This window comes from Salvelinus fontinalis, chromosome 20, assembly GCF_029448725.1.
Source record: "Salvelinus fontinalis isolate EN_2023a chromosome 20, ASM2944872v1, whole genome shotgun sequence".
NCBI lineage: Eukaryota > Metazoa > Chordata > Actinopteri > Salmoniformes > Salmonidae > Salvelinus > Salvelinus fontinalis.
In genome coordinates, this window is record NC_074684.1 from 7,160,614 (window position 1) to 7,177,704 (window position 17,091).

Sequence of the window (17,091 nt, forward strand, 5' to 3'; positions counted from 1 at the left end):
AACGTTTCAGGAATGTTTATTTAACGGTATTTGAGTTGACGCATTACAGATATTAGCTCTTGGGAGATTGAAACGGATATTGCAATGTTTTACATGGCAAAGAAGAAACAATAAATACATGGCTAATAAAACACTTCATATTTGCTGAAAAACAATGCCTGGGGTAGCAGTCACAGTGACTACATAAAGAGCAACTTGACAAAGCAACATTTGAATACTGAACTGCAATGCATCTGGTTCACCTACAGTACATTTTCTTACTGACAGTTTCCAAATGCAGCTCAACAGCATGTTTTAACATGAAACGCATCAGTTCGGCAGAGTCAAACCAACACTTCTGCCTCAAGGGGAGGTCAACACATGGCCACAAATCAAGACCGCCTTGTTTACAAGGATCTGGGCCAGGAACTGATCAACGTGACCTCTGAATCCATGGCCACAGCACAGTTCTCTCATATAAAATGCTGACTACCGTATCAGTGAGCTGTAGCTTAGCGATAAGAGTGAGCAGAGTCTGGATGGCAGTGTGGCATAGGTCAGGAGGAGTCTTACAGAACAAGAAGAGGCACATAAAGACGGACAGAACTAAAACTACAACCCCCATAACCCACAGCCGTCTGGGGGTTGAGACGCTGGGTGCATCTCCATAGTCTACCGTGACTTCATGGCCTTGTCTCCATTGTCGCAGGATTTTTCCATACTGCTCTCACCAGCACCAATTCTGTTCAGTACAGATGAGGGGAAGGGCATTTTTTTTTTTTTTTTAAACCTTTATTTAACTAGGCAAGTCAGTTAAGAACAAATTCTTATTTACAATGATGGCCTACCCCGGCCCTATGGGACTCCCAATTACGGCCGGTTGTGATAAAGCCTGGAATCGATCCAGGGTCTGTAGTGACTCCTCTAGCACTGAGATGCAGTGTCTTAGACCGCTGCGCCACTCGGGAGCATTAGAGGAAGCCACGATAGACTATTGAGACGTACCTATAACATCTGCTAGGTCTAACTTTTTATGTCTGGGATGAGTTTGTTGTGTCTAGTGTGGACTACGTCCGAAATGGCACCATTTTACCCAGGACCAGGGCCCAAAGTAGTGCACTATTTAGGGTACAGGATGACATAGATAGCAGACGCAGACTAGAAGTAGACACTGTCTGATCTGGTGGTTTATTTCTCAGTGGAGAAGGCTCTCTTCATGAGCGGTGGTGGGGTCTTCCCTGCGTCATATACTGATTCTGGGGGTGGGGAGCTGAGACAGCACCAGTCAGGGATACGGCCTGTCTGGTTATAGTAGTCACGGGACACGGAGCGGCTACCCAGGATGTCCTGCAGTGCTCCAAAGATTGCTCCTACACAGGGAGAGGAAAGCAGGAGACACAGGGTTATTCACAGCTGGTTTAGACCTAAACAGTCTGGGGGGGGGGGGGGGGGGGGGGGGGTAGGTTGATCTCTAACCCATGGCCACTAGCTGTAGTATCAATCACCTCGCAGCTAAGCTACTATTGTATTCCTACACCCATCGGATCCATACAGCTCTACAGTGTCAAGGCTGGTTATCAGACTAATCTGTGTCTCACCTCCAAGCCATGCGGTGCAGTTGGGTTTGGCTGGAGGACTGTGCAGCCTGAAGCTCTTGGTGGCCAGGGCGTCGCGGTACTTGGGTTTCTCCACCAGGAGGCGTATCTCAGCCAGGAGCCGGTGCAGGAAGCCAGGCAGCATGGCCGTGCCCCCGATGATCACCAGGTTCTCAGACAGAGCCTTACGAGTGTCGATGGGACACTAAGGGGGTTATTCAGATGGAAACACACGTGGTTACAAACGTATCAAATCAGTCGGATTTTCTCAAATGTCCTGTTCACAAAATTAACAGCAAGCCGGACTTAAACTCCCAGGCTTGTTATTAATGTCTATGGGACAGAAATGGAGGTTTAATAAGATTTTGTTTTAAACATGATCAGAAATGTTTCAATGAATCAAATCATTCAAATGTAGTTCATTTCCGCGCCACTAAATCAGTTGTACTTGCTAAGTGCTTCACAGCAAACTGTGCCAAGCAGAGGCAGCAGTGGCAAGAAAAACTCTTTAGGGCCTGGGTGGGAAGAAACCTAGAGAGGAACAAGATTCTGACTAGCCAGGTAGAAGTAGTTCAGCATCCATGCAGTATGCCTGTAATGTACGCATGTACTGAAATTAGAGAGGAAAATGGTCACGCAAGTTTATAAATGCTGACATAGGCTCACCTGGACATGAGCATGATAAACGAGGTTCAGGTTTCTGACTTCCCTGCCGCCCTGTTACTCCCGAGCAGGACAGACGTGCTGGTCTCTCAGGAGAGAAACCTCATTGACATTGTAAACTGCAGAGAAGTGGAGTGGACTGTTAACTAGCTTCCTGCGACTGCCTGTCAAACTAGTCCACTGAGACCAACGAGTGCTTATGGTGCTGTGCTTACAGAGTGAGTGCAGCACAAGCACTGGACCAGCAGCAAGAGTAATGGAGGCTGCACTGCCTATTGAGATTAATGGTCTGTCGTTGGCCTGATCAGGCTCCTCTCAAAGGAACCAAGCCGATTTCACCTCGGTGAACCAGAGTCTAGAAGTGTTGCTATGGTAACAGGGTTAAAGTAAGTCTCTCGTACGTTTCAGGGGGAAGCGTTCTTCCTCACAAAATGGAAAATAAGGACGGAAGGAATTATGGAATGGCTGATTTTAATTAGAAGACGCAGATGTCTGATGAAAGGCCGTTGTGACCGACGCAACATTGTGCAGTAATTACTGATGAAGACAGTGTTGCAACTTACGAATTCAGTACCCACATATTTCGGCAGCATCTCATCTCTTTGCTGTTCGAGCAGAAAGAAACCAATAAAAATGTTACCTTGACCAGAGCGTCAAGCACCAGAGAGGCCACACTCTTCTCCTCGTTGTCCTGCTCAAACAGCATCTCCATCACAGAGTCCCTGCAATAAATCTGAATTGTATTACGATTCCTTACAAAACAGAACCATCACGTCACTCAAAGAGTCCCTGCAATAACAACCCTTATTTCAATTCAATAAACATTTTTGGGACCCCAAGGGGAAATTGCAGCGTTTCATTAGCCGCTGCTGAGAAGAGCAGACAGACACTCGTGATGAATGACCTTGCAGAGACAGCCCAGATTCAATAATAGAAGGTGACCCAGATAATAAAGAGGAGACACAGAACCAAATATCTAGGTTTGGAAGTGCACTGGACATGAATGAAATGGACAACCCATTTGCCGTGTCTTGTCATTGTATCATTACTTGTAGTCAGTTGAGGATATGTTCCATATTTGAGGATATTTTCCATAGTTTCCCACATTGCTAGTGTTAGTAAAGCGTAACAGCTATTCAGGGGGGTGGGGGGGACCAGAGGACAAACAGCTACCTGATTGGTCCCTTAATATGCAGAATCTTCTCCCCATCCAATGGGTAATCAACATCAGGGGGTGGTGTTGGACGCTACAAGGGGAAGAACATGGATGTGAGGGTCTCAAATGCACTGGACTATAATACTCACCACACCAACTTTAATGAAAGGCATTTATTGGAAGAACACAGTAATAACTACTCTTTGAAATACCGGACACAATCCAAACATAGTCATGACTGACTGCCCAGTTTTGGGGGTCAAAGATCACTGACCTCAGCCGTGCCACCCAGGTTAAACTTGGCCTCCTGGATCTTCAGGCCTCTCTGTAGGTCACTGATGAAACAGGTCCTGACTGGACAACAAGACAAACAGCATTAGAGGGTCTATGTGAATATACTAGCACCAACACCACCAACATACATGAATGGGGTGTTTGAAAATATTTTCCCTTTAGCTGCCCTTTGTAGCAAAATCCATTTCATTTAACTGCCAAACAGGAATCCCGTCCCAGCATGGTCTGTTTTGTCTGTATGAAGGCAATAAAAAAAAAGTGGTTTCAGTCTCTTTTGAACATACCCTTGATATCCTCTACAACCTCCTCTGGGATGGAGCCTGGGAAAGAAAGACAGGATGAAAAGAAAGTGACTTCTTTTTCTATGACCCACTTAGCCTTCCTTCAACACAAACCTCACAGAGCCCTTCAGTTCACGTCAATGCTTCTGCTACTGTACTAAACGATTGAGTCTCGTTGCAGTCGAACGGGGCACGCCATGGGGGGTGCATCTGAGACAAGGAGCGGATACCACAATCGACTACGGAGGCGCACTCATGGGTTTAGGAATTACGGAGAAAGTGAAGAGAGTGGATTATATCCACTCTTGATAAGTGCAGAGCAGTTCACTAGTCCCAATATGATATATACCTTTTACCTGCTCCAGATATGTGTGCTACAGTTTAATGTATGCATTCATAACAGTCGAACCAATGCATAGTCTACGTTATTCATTTGACTGTAACACACTGCCGTGGTCCTGCAGTGGTGTGGTTCAGTAGTGCAGAGAGCGAGGCGGTTTACGCTATGCCTGTTTTAATTATTGATGCCTATCCGAACTGCCTAGCCCTGCGTCAGCTAGCTAGAGAGCTACTGCTGCTCTTCGTGATGATTCACTCTCAGAACGGAACAGAACAGAACCCCCCAGGATGAAGTACAGAAGGAGAGAAAGAAGGCCATGTGTATATACATAATTCAAAAGAGAGAAATAGCGGGTCTCGCCTTCCTTTCACATCACGCCATAACAAGGACTTCTGAATACAAAATGCTGCATGATTGATTCACCCGGAGAGCGATTATAACTTTCATTCCTTTCTTATAACAACGGAAAACTAGCATCACAATGAAACTCAATTTGAAAAAATGAACGAACAAGATTGACAACAGCTATTCACAACACACGGTAAAGCCACAGAAAACAAGAGGATCCACGGTGGTAGCAAACTAACACAGTTTATACAATGACAAAGCACTGCGTCAGTTGTGAGGTAAGTTGCTGGTGTTATTGACAAGTAGGTTCCTGATGTGGGGGTCTTACCAATGACTGTGGGCAGACTCTGTCCAGTACTGGAGTCTGAGTCTACTGTACACTGTTCCACCAGGAGCCCATCCAACTCCCTGAAGGGTAGAAAACACACAGCCACATAGAACAAAGGGGGACAAGTACCTCTGAAAGCACACACCTTCATAAACTTCATTCCGTCAAGGCCGGCAAAACAAGAGACTACGGCTTGAAAAACACAGTTCTCAAGAGGTGAACAACAGGTTGTTTCCCTGAATTTCAGTATGTGATGCAAGCACATACACATACGCATAACATAACACATACGCCGACATACTTCACATGATTACGCCATCAAAAAAAAACTAAAAAACACACACGCACATTACTTACTTATGAATGGCCTTTCCACCCAAAGGCAGAGCTTCCCAGGCTGGCAGGATGGGGATGCACTCATACACAGGCAGCACCAGTGTCTCCGTGTAGCCACAGTCCATCACCAGGCCTGAGTTGATGCCCAGAGACATTATGGCCATGAGGTGGCTGGGGGCAAACAGCACCGAGGGCACCTTGGAAACACAGATGCATCATGGGTAAGAGACAAATCTAAAATATCCTCGTCTGATCTGAAAATATAAAATCCTTGGCCCTTTTGTCTTCCACCAACTGTTAGGAGTGAGCAATATGGAGATGGTTCCATCTAGCTTCTCAATTGGCTTAGGGGAGCATTGCATTCACCATTTTCCTTACACCCATCTAGTCAGGATGGATAGGGGTTTTGTACCAGGTTCATTACATCAGCAATCACCTGCCTCCGGCAAAGTGGTTCTAGATATATACAGTTGAAGTCGGAAGTTTACATACACCTTAGCCAAATACATCTAAACTCAGTCTTTCACAATTCCTAATATTTAATCCTAGTAAAAATTCCCTGTCTTAGATCAGTTAGGATCACCACTTCATTTTAAGAATGTGAAATGTCAGAATAATAGTGGAGAGAATGATTTATTTCAGCATCTATTTCTTTCATCACATTCCCAGTGGGTCAGAAGTTTACATACACTCAATTAGTATTTGGTAGCATTGACTTTAAATTGTTTAACTTGGGTCAAACATTTCAGGTAGGTTTTCCGGTGACGCAACTTAGGAAATGGCTGCCTAGTTTTTCGTACTGCACATCGGTTGGGAATTTCTCCCCCAAATTCAAGTATTTACTCTGAGCATTATAATAACTTACGCAAAATGGAAAAGGAGAAAACAGGAAAAGGTCGTGGATCTACAACAACAGCCCGTAACAAGACAGCAGAAGATATAATCGTCGATGAACCCGAAATGGCTAATGCTAGCGCAAATAAGATAGCAGCAGCAAAATAACCCTCATTTCGTGAGGTGATGAAGGAGGAATTGCGCGAGGCGCTCACAGGCTTACGAGAGGAACTTCGAGAAGATGTAAGAAAATAACTAAATGAGTTCAAGAAGGACATTAACCAGAAACTGGAAGAAAACAAATTAGAACTTCACAGCATATCTACAAGAATGGGGGACGCAGAACAGCGCATTGGGGAAACGGACACATGGAACTTCGCAGTCAAGGAAATACTTGAACAGTCACTGAAAAGCCAACATGCACAACAGGCAAAAGTGACAGAACTCAAAGGTTTCTCACGTCGAAACAACATTAGACTTTATAACGTAGTAGAGGGCGCAGAAAAAGACTATGCCCAACTTCGTGGAGGGTCTATTCAAGGACATACTTGACGACGACACTGACCTGGGAATCGAGAGAGCACACCGAGCTCTGGCCTCAAAACCCCCCAGCGGCGCCCCACCAAGATCCATAGTAGTACGGTTCCTAAAATTCTCAGTCAAAGAGAAAGTCTTACATGCTACCTGGAAAAAACCTGTTAACTTCCAAGGCCAACGAGTGTTCTTTGATCATGACTACGCGGGAGAGATACTGAAAAGAAGGAAAGAATACACCCCCATTAAGAAAGCACTTAAAGAGAAGGGCATTCGCTTCCAAACACCATACCCGGCAAAAATTTGGGTATTTCTGAAAAATGGCCCGGTTACATACGAGCCTGCAGACGAGGCGGCTGAGGACCTGAAGTCAAGGGGCTTCCCAGTGGAGTATACCGCCAGGAGAAAGGCGACATCACCAGCGGAAAGACTCGAGCAGGCTCTCCCATGGATCGTTGTCGACAAGCAAGGTCATGGAGAAAGAGGGAAACCATCTCGGCGAGAGGACGTTCACATCCGAGAAAGACTCAGGCATTTCCAACGGGAAGATGAAAGACACTGAATCGGATTTAACAGAATTAATAGTTACCACAGCTGTTAAGACTTTGGGTTGTTACGGTTGACATTGCAATAGATAAAATATCTCCCCTATTTTCCCCCAATGCTGAACAAGGGTGAGTAGCCAAAAGCATGTGTTCTTTATGAACACACTAAGTAGCGTCACGTTAATAACATATATATTAGCTAAGGATTAATGACACATTGACAACGGGGCGACAGAAGGGCATATCAAGGGGAGGATTCATGATATGCACGCATGACCGATATAGTTTTCACTTGTAATTAACCGATGTGTATAAGCGATGAAATAGGCGCCCTTATTATCTTCGCTTCCACCAGGTCTTGTTTGTGACTACGTCACGCATTTTCATATCTGAGCGAGGGGCCCATCCTGCGGACAGGCTCATCCCCTCAAACCCCAGAGGCAAGAGACAGTCCTCTTGACATGGGAGTCCAAATACCAAAGTATTTTCCCACTTTGGTTTACTTTATTATCGTTCTTAAATTTTCGTTCATTATTAGGTTCATGATAAGCAGGCAGATACGGTGCACAGTTTTTATTTTATTTATATCGATGCATCATCGGGAATTTAAGGTCATAAGTCTCAATGTAAACGGACTGGGGAGTGCCATCAAGAGAAGTAAGGTAATAGCAAAGATGAAACGGGAGAGAGTTGATATACTATTCTGGCAGGAAACTCACTTATCCACACCTGAACACGAGAAACTCAAGAAAATGGGATATAGGAACACTTTTTTTCTTCTTACAAAATGGGTAGAAGGGGAGTTGCAATCTTGATCCCAAATTCAGTTAATTTTGAGTTTATGTCAGAAATAAAAGACAAGGAGGGTAGATTTATACTTGTTAAATGTAAACTTTATAACAAGGAAGTTACATTATTTAATGTATACGCACCCCCAGGGAGTGACATGGTCTTCTACAGGAAGGTGTTTGATTTAATTGCCACAGAAACCACTGGCACTCTTATCTGTGGAGGGGATTTTAACACAATTCTAAACTCAAAATTGGACAGCACAAATCAAAATAGGAAAATGAGCCTAGTTGCCAAAAAGATCAATAGGATACTGCAGGATCTAGGACTGCTCGATGTATGGCGTGACACCCACAAGACCGATAAGGAATATACTTTTTACTCAGCCCGCCACACTGAATACTCCAGGTTAGACTACTTTTTTTATGTACAGTGCAGATAGACACAGGCTTAAGGATTGTAGGATCGGGCAGAGCGACTTATCAGATCATAATGGAGTTTACCTCACTCTACACCTTGACAGCAAACCAAGAAATACTACATGGAGACTTAATACAAGCATGCTGAATGATCCAGCATTCAAGGAATCAATAAAGACAGAATTGAACATCTATCTGGAGAATAATGATAATGGGGAAGTATCTCCTGCTACATTGTGGGATGCAGCTAAGGTGGTTATTAGAGGAAAAATCATAGCCACATCATCTCTCAAGAAAAAGATTAAAGCACAGAAACTGCTGAAATTACAGGAAACCGTAAGAAACTTAGAACGATCTCATAGTCAATACAAAGACCCTCTTATATTACGAGAGATTCAAAAGGTAAAACAGGAAATTTACCAAATTTATAGAGAAGTAGTAGAGAAAAAGCTTAGGTTCCTGAAACAACGATATTATGAAGCAGGCTCAAAGGCAACTAAATTACTAGCATGGAGACTCAGGAAACAACAAGCACAGAATACCATGTTTAAAATAAAAGACCCCAAAACAAAAAAGATTACATGCAAATTAGATGAAATACAGAATGCATTTGAATCATATTACACAAATCTGTACAAGCAACCAGAGAAGGCAGATGCACAGACAATAGAGCACTTTTTGAACTCACTTGATCTCCCCTCAATTGGGACAGAGCAAAATGATTGACTAACTTTAGAAATATCCACTGAAGAAATTAATAAAGCAATATCTCAACAAAAAGTCAACAAGTCTCCAGGCACTGATGGCTTCCCTTCAGAATAATTCAAGGCCTTCAGAGAACAACTAACACCTCTACTTAAGGCCTGTTTTAACTGGACTCTGAGGGAGGGTGGTCTCCCACCGTCATGGAGAGAGGCCATCATATCTGTACTCCCAAAAGAGGATAAAGATAAGAAAGAATGCAGTTCATATAGACCTATCGCAATTCTTAACACAGATTATAAACTATATGCATCAATAATAGCCAAAAGAATGGAGAACATAATCCCAGAATTGATTGACGGAGATCAAACTGGTTTCATACAAAATAGGCAGACACAGGACAATATAAGGAGAACACTACATGTCATGGACCACATTACTCAGAATAAGACAAGTGCAATATTAATCAGTCTAGATGCAGAAAAAGCATTTGATTCAGTGGGATGGGATTACCTATTCCAAGTTATGGAAAGATTTGGTTTCAACAAAGAAGTGATACAGTGCATCAAAACACTGTATTCATGTCTGACCGCTAGAATAAAGATAAATGGACATTTGACACGAACAATAAAATTAGAGCGAGTGGCAAGACAAGGCTGTAATCTTTCACCCACGCTCTTCTCCTTGTACCTCGAACCATTAGCACAGGCAATAAGACAGGACCCAACCTTAGAGGGAATAACAATAAGAGACAGTGAACATAAGATATGCATGTATGCTGATGACGTTCTGTTATTCCTTAAAGACCCAGGCTCAAACGTACCTAGATTGATGGAGGTTCTATAAACATTTGGAACATATTCAGGGTATGTGCTTAACGTACACAAGACCCAAGCCCTAGTATATAATTATACCCCACGGGAAGAGCTGAAGATTAGGTATAACTTCACCTGGACCTCTTCATCCATTAAATATCTTGGAGTATATCTACCAAAAGATACACCAAAACTTTATTGCATGAATTACGATCACATCAACAAGAAAATATATGATGACCTAGACAGGTGGAACTCACTTCCCTTAGATCTTAGTAGTAGAATTGAAACAATCAAAATGAACATCCTGCCGAGGTTATTGTATTTGTTCCAATCACTGCCCATAGAAATCCCACCTAAACAGTTTAGGGAATGGGATAAACGGATATCAAGGTTTATCTGGAACAGTAAGAGACCAAGAACTAGATATACAACATTACAATTACCAAAAAACTGTGGGGGTATGGCCTTACCAAACCTTAAAGATTATTATGTGTCAGCCCAATTGAGACCCCTGGTTTGTTGGTGCAATTCAGAATACGAATCCAAATGGAAAGACATCGAGACTACTTTGACAGAGATACCCATACAGTCAGTTTTGGGAAATAAGGACATGGTAAAAGAAATATACAATAGACAAAATCAATTGATTAATTTCTCTCTGAAGACATGGTTTAGGGTAGTTAAGCAAAATAAATTTAGACAGAAAGATCAAACTGCTGAGTTGGCCCGCATACAACCCCAACTTCATCCCTGCAACTCAGGACAGCAGATTTAAACAATGGACACAGAAAGGCATCACATCATTCAGTACAATTATAAGGAATGGGAACCTAGATAACTTCCAGGACTTAAGTAAAAAACATGGCTTGGATAAACAAGTTTTTACAGATACCTACAAGTCCGACACTATTTCTTAAGGGAGATAAAAGTGACTGACCCTCGAGCACCTCCAAAATTAATCAAAGTATTCACAAACGCATACAACTTGGGGAGTAACAAAAAAACGATTTAAAATCTCTACTTGGGTATTCAATCCTCAAAGAAACATTCTACAAACTATATTAAAAATAAATGGGAGGAGGAACTTAACATTGAAATAACTGATGAAACATGGTTGAACATATTAGAGACTCAACAAAGCTCCACCAACTCAAGGTCATGGAGAGAATTCTGTTGGAAGAATGTTATACGTTTCTTCATAACACCTAAACTAAAATCAAAACAGACTGGCTCCCCACACCCTTGTTGGAGAGAATGCGGTCTATTGAGGGCAACCACTCTCATAGCTTTTGGTCCTGCCCCGCAACCAAAACTTACTGGGGAGAAATAAGATCTAACATTGGAAAAATAATGGGATTTGACATAGAACAAACATTCATTTCTTTGTACTTGGGTGAAATACCAAATAACTTACACAATAGAGAAAAGTACCTCTTGAAGGTCCTACTGGCAGCCAGTAAAAAGGCTATCACTAGGAAATGGCTACAAAAAGACCCTCCCACAGTGACACAATGGATAGACATTGTAGAAGAAATACACCACATGGAGCGTATGACCTTTGCTTTAAGAACTCAACAGGAGAGAGGTCAGGAATACTGGGAGAAATGGGTTTCATACTTGGAAAAGGTCTAATTCAAAGATGCTAATGTAACTAATATGATGATGAAGGTATGAAGTGCACTGTAACTGCCAGATCATTTTTGTTCTTTTATTTCACTTTATTTGTACTTTCTTTGTGTTCCTACAATAAAAACAAAGTATATAAAAAAATATAAAAAAACATTTCAGGTAGACTTCCGTAAGCTTCCCACAATAAGTTGGGGGAATTTTGGCCCATTCCTCCTGACAGAGCTGGTGTAACTAAGTCAGGTTTGTAGGTCTCCTTGCTCGCACACACTTTTTCACTTCTGCCCACATATTTTCTATAGGATTAAGGTCAGGGCTTTGTGATGGCCACTCTAATACCTTGACTTTGTTGTCCTTAAGCCATTTTGCCACAACTTTGGAAGTATGCTTGGGGTCATTGTCCATTTGGATACCCGTTTGCGACCAACCATTAACTTCCTGACTGATGTCTTGAGATGTTGCTTCAATATATCCACATAATTGTCCCCCCTCATGATGCCATCTATTTTGTGAAGTGCACCAGTTCCTCCTGCAGCAAAGAACCCCCACAACATGATATTGCCACCCCCATGCTTCATGGTTGGGATGGTGTTCTTCGGCTTGCAAGCGTCGCCCTTTATCCTCCAAACATAACGATGGTCATTATGGCCAAACAGTTCTATTTTTCTTTCATCAGACCAGAGGACATTTCTCCAAAAAGTACGATCTTTGTCCCCATGTGCAGTTGCAAACCATAGTCTGTCTTTTTTATGGCGGTTTTAGAGCAGTGGCTTCTTTGCTGAGCGGCCTTTCAGGTTATGTCGATATAGGCCTCGTTTTACTGTGGATATAGATACTTTTGTATCTGTTTCCTCCAGCATCTTCACAAGGTCCTTTGCTGTTGTTCTTTGCACTTTTGCACCAAAGTTCACTCAGCTCTAGGAGACAGAACACGTCTCCTTCCTGAGCGGTATGACGGCTGCGTGGTCCCATGGTGTTTATACTAGAGGTCGACCGATTAATCGGAATGACCGATTAATTAGGGCCGATTTCAAGTTTTCATAACAATCGGTAATCTGCATTTTTGGACACCGATTATGGCCGATTACATTGCACTTAACGAGGAGACTGCGTTGCAGGCTGACTACTTGTTATGCGAGTGCAGCAAGGAGCCTAGGTAAGGTGCTAGCTAGCATTAAACTCATCTTGTAAAAAACAATCAATATTAACATAATCACTAGTTAACTACTCATGGTTAATGACATTACTAGTTTATCTAGCTTGTCCTACGTTGCATATAATCGATGCGGTGCCTGTTAATTTATCATTGAATTTATCACAGCCTACTTCGCCAAACGGTTGATTTAACAACCGCATTCGTGAAAAAAGCACTGTCGTTGCACCAATGTGTACTTAACCATAATCATCAATGCCTTTCTTAAAATCAATACACAAGTATATATTTTTTAACTTGCATATTTAGTTAATATTGCCTGCTAACATGAATTTTTTTTGACTAGGGAATTGTGTCACTTCTCTTGCGTTATGTGCAAGCAGAGTCAGGGTTTTTGCAGCAGTTTGGGCCACCTGGCTCGTTGCGAACTGTGAAGACTATTTCTTCCTAACAAATACCGTAATTAATTTGCCAGAATTTTACTTAATTATGGCATAACATTGAAGGTTGTGCAATGTAACCGCAATATTTATACTTATGGATGCCACCCGTTAGCTAAAATACGGAACGTTCTGTATTTCACTGAAAGAATAAACGTTTTGTTTTCTAAATGATAGTTTCCGGATTTGACCATATTAATGACCTAAGGCTCGTATTTCTGTGTTATTATATTATAATTAAGTCTATGATTTGATAGAGCAGTCTGACTGAGCGGTGGTAGGCAGCAGCAGGCTCGTAAGCATTCACTCAAACAGCACTTTCCTGCATTTGCCAGCAGCTCTTAGCTGTGATTCAAGCATTGCGCTGTTTATGACTTGAAGAATATCAACTCCCAAGATTAGGCTGGCAATACTAAAGTACTGTAACGACCCTGGGTTTATAAGCGCGGAAATCGACTCTGCCGCACGAGAACGATAGCGCGCCGGACCTCGGGCTAGAAGGTTGAGGGTTCGAGACCTGCTCCCTACCTGTTTCATTACATTGGTGTCAGAAGTGATCGGACCTTGCATCCACGACAGTGCGTGTGCTTGGCCGGTGAGCGCCTTCCTGTAAGACGTAGAGTCGCAAGCTAGCGTGAGGATGCGCTCTTTGAAAGGAGGGAGTAGTGTAAGGACCCTGGGTTTATAAGCGCAGAAATCGACTCTGCCGCACGAGCATGCTTTTGCGGCACAGTCGATAGCGCGCCGGACCTCGGGCTAGAAGGTCGAGGGTTCGTGACCTGCTCCCTGCCTGTTTCATTACAGTACCTATTTGAACATCCAATAGTCAAAGGTATATGAAATACAAATGGTATTGAGAGAAACAGTCCTATAATAACTACAACCTAAAACTTCTTACCTGGAAATATTGAAAACTCATGTTAAAAGGAACCACCAGCTTTCATATGTTCTCATATTCTGAACAAGGAACTTAAAAGTTAGCTTTTTTACATGGCACATATTGCACTTTTACTTTCTTCTCCAACACTTTGTTTTTGCATTACTTAAACCAAATTGAACATTTTTCATTATTTATTTGAGACTAAATTGATTTTATTGATGTATTATATTAAGTTCAAATAAGTGTTCATTCAGAATTGTTGTAATTGTCATTATTACTGTTGGAATCGGCTAAACTTTGAACATTGAGATACTAAATAAATGATAGAGAAGAAGCCTTGAATAGAAAGAGTGGAAGAGAATGGGTTTTGTGTCAGAAGTTAAGGGTTTTCTGTAAAAAGCCAGAAGGCTTTGGAATGAGTTTGATGGAGGAGAGGAAAGCGACGTGTTGATATAGGGAAGACAGATGGATATCTGTGGATTAGGTGAAGGAGGGGTTGAGGTCAGGTGAGGTCAGTTCCCCTTAAGGGAGTAATCAGGGTCAGTATCTGGTTACCTTCTTTCTCTTGGGCATAAACTAAGGACTGGAGAGAGGGAGTGTCTTAAGTAGGATGTATATAACCAATGGAGAGAAATGTTTTGCTGTCTGATTACAGCTGTACAGAACCTTTGGGAAAAATTAAACTTGGTTAAAGCTTCTCTAGTGTCCGTGGGTCATTTACTCTGAAAAATAAGAACCTAACATTACAAATATATATATATATATATATATATAAATTGCAGATTAATCGGTATCGGCTTTTTTTGGTCCCCCAATAATCGGTATCGGCGTTGAAAAATCATAATCGGTCGACCTCTAGTTTATACTTGCGTACTATTGTTTGTACAGATGAACGCGGTACCTTAAGACGTTTGGAAATTGCTCCCAAGGATGAACCAGACTTGTGGAGGTCTACAATTTTTTCTTTGGCTGATTTCTTTAGATTTTCCCATGATGTCAAGCAAAGAGGCACTGAGTTTGAAGGTAGGACTTGAAATACAGCCACAGGTACACCTCCAATTGACTCACATTATGTCAATTAGCCTATCAGAAGCTTTTAAAGCCATGACATAATTTTCTGGAATTTTCCATGCTGTTTAAAGGCACAATCAACTTAGTGTAGGTAAACTTTTGACCCACTGTAATTGTGATACAGTGAATTATAAGTGAAATAATTTGTCTGTAAACAATTGTTGGAAAAATTACTTGTGTTATGCACACAGCAGATGTCCTAACCAACTTGCCAAAACTATAGTTTTTTAACAAGAAATTTGTGGAGTGGTTGAAAAACAAGTTTTAATGACTCTAACCTAAGTGTATGTAAACTTCTGACTTCAACTGTAGATCAGTGGTCTCAGACAGTACCTCAAACTGTTTGAAGAAGACCTTGGTGAGAGTTTCTCTGAAGTGGGAGGGGCAGAGGATTGACTCGATGATCACCACTCTCCGGTCACGAGGGTTCACCAGCAGATGCCTGGGCGGGGCAGGAGGGGAGTAGACACAGACATTTATTCTAGACTACACAGTCACTCAATCATCCATGTTATTATGACCTGGGCTGCATCTCCAAAATGGCTTCTTCCCCAGGGTTACTTTCAGGTTCTCTCTATCCATGTGTCAGTCATTGCACACACTACTTCGTCAAAAGAGCCTCACCTGAAGTAGAGCATGTGGATGAACTCCTTGAGGTTGGAGTAGAGCTCCTCCGTGTTGATGTTGTACTGAACTACTTTGATAGACTGTGACAGAAGACACACACCGTTAGTAATGGTTATAGGTCGAGGTTGTCCATTTTATCATGGTCTGTCAATAAGTTAAATAGCACTAGTCATTCGCTCAGTAACTAACTCACCTGTTGTTGTCCAGGCTTCTGGATCTCGCTGGGAATTATGAACCTGGGCCCCGTCTCTCCAGCAAAGCCACATCTGCATCATCATACAAAACCATTTAGTTTGGTGGGTGAAATCATTGGCACTTGTCAGACAGTGTCAATACTCATTGAGTCCACATTCATTGACAAAAGGCCTTAGTGCCTGTCAATATACAGTACAGAAATAGAAGCAGAGTTGTCATTGAGGGTCTCATCTGTTTCTCATATGACCTGCCCCGGGCGCCATACTGCTGCTGTTCGCCAGATAGCTTGCTAACGTTAAACATCATTGCTAGCCCTTTTTCAGCAATAGCATATTACTAACACATTTTGGCTAACTAAATAACGTGCTTTAAACAGTGGACACTCGGTCTATATTTACTTAAATCCATGAAACCTCTGATTGATATTCATTACCTAGCAGTTATAACTGCCAGTGGCCAATGTTGCTAACAGTAGATAACGTAGTCAGCTAGCCAACAACATAGCTAGTTAGCTAAATACTCACTTTGTGTAGGCTGCTCCTAAATCAATGACTACTGCAGTTTTCTCCCCTCCACTCCCCAACCCTTCAAACAAGGGCATTTTAACGTGTATATGTATTTAATCGTTTCCAATCTGGAGAATTTACTAAATATACGACATGCAAGTGCAATGACATGAATCCCTGTTGGGTTGGGCTGTATCCTTTCAGCTTGAGGAATGACGTCCGTGGAACTCGCCTGCTTAAAAATAGTTGGCCCTCTGTAAATTAATTTATGGGATGATACTTTTATATTTTAAATGAAATCACACCAACATTTGAAATACATAAAAAAAATCTACCGGTCTATAGTCACATCCAAACATTTATAAAAGGCAATTGTACAGCCCATATATGCACTGAGAATATGAACTATCTATAAAGAACTTGAAATGAATGGCATAGCCTATCCCTATACTGCCCAAAGTATCTAGAAATGAAAGGATGAAAATAGAGACATTCTGTGTTTTTTTATTTGCCATGAAGTTATGCCTTGAGTAGAGAGATACACCATTTTGTTTTTTACAAATAAACTTTAATTAGGTAATTTCCTTACATTTGGCTATTGTTTAGATTTCACATTTATCTTCAAGGAATGT

The 17,091-nt window shown here is 41.9% G+C and overlaps 1 protein-coding gene across 1 annotated transcript; it reads right to left on the minus strand.

Moving 5' to 3' along the window:
- Nucleotides 1–16,681, minus strand: LOC129817215 (actin-related protein 10-like). The gene is made up of 12 exons (XM_055872244.1): nt 16,478–16,681; nt 15,952–16,024; nt 15,756–15,838; nt 15,465–15,573; nt 5,342–5,517; nt 4,985–5,064; nt 3,972–4,007; nt 3,668–3,747; nt 3,411–3,484; nt 2,878–2,959; nt 1,578–1,779; nt 1–1,349 (listed from the first exon to the last, which is right to left on the minus strand). Exons 1-12 carry the CDS (start codon nt 16,552–16,554, stop codon nt 1,168–1,170), a joined length of 1,254 nt encoding a protein of 417 aa, XP_055728219.1. The 5' UTR covers nt 16,555–16,681; the 3' UTR covers nt 1–1,167.
- Nucleotides 16,682–17,091: the final 410 nt, after the last annotated feature.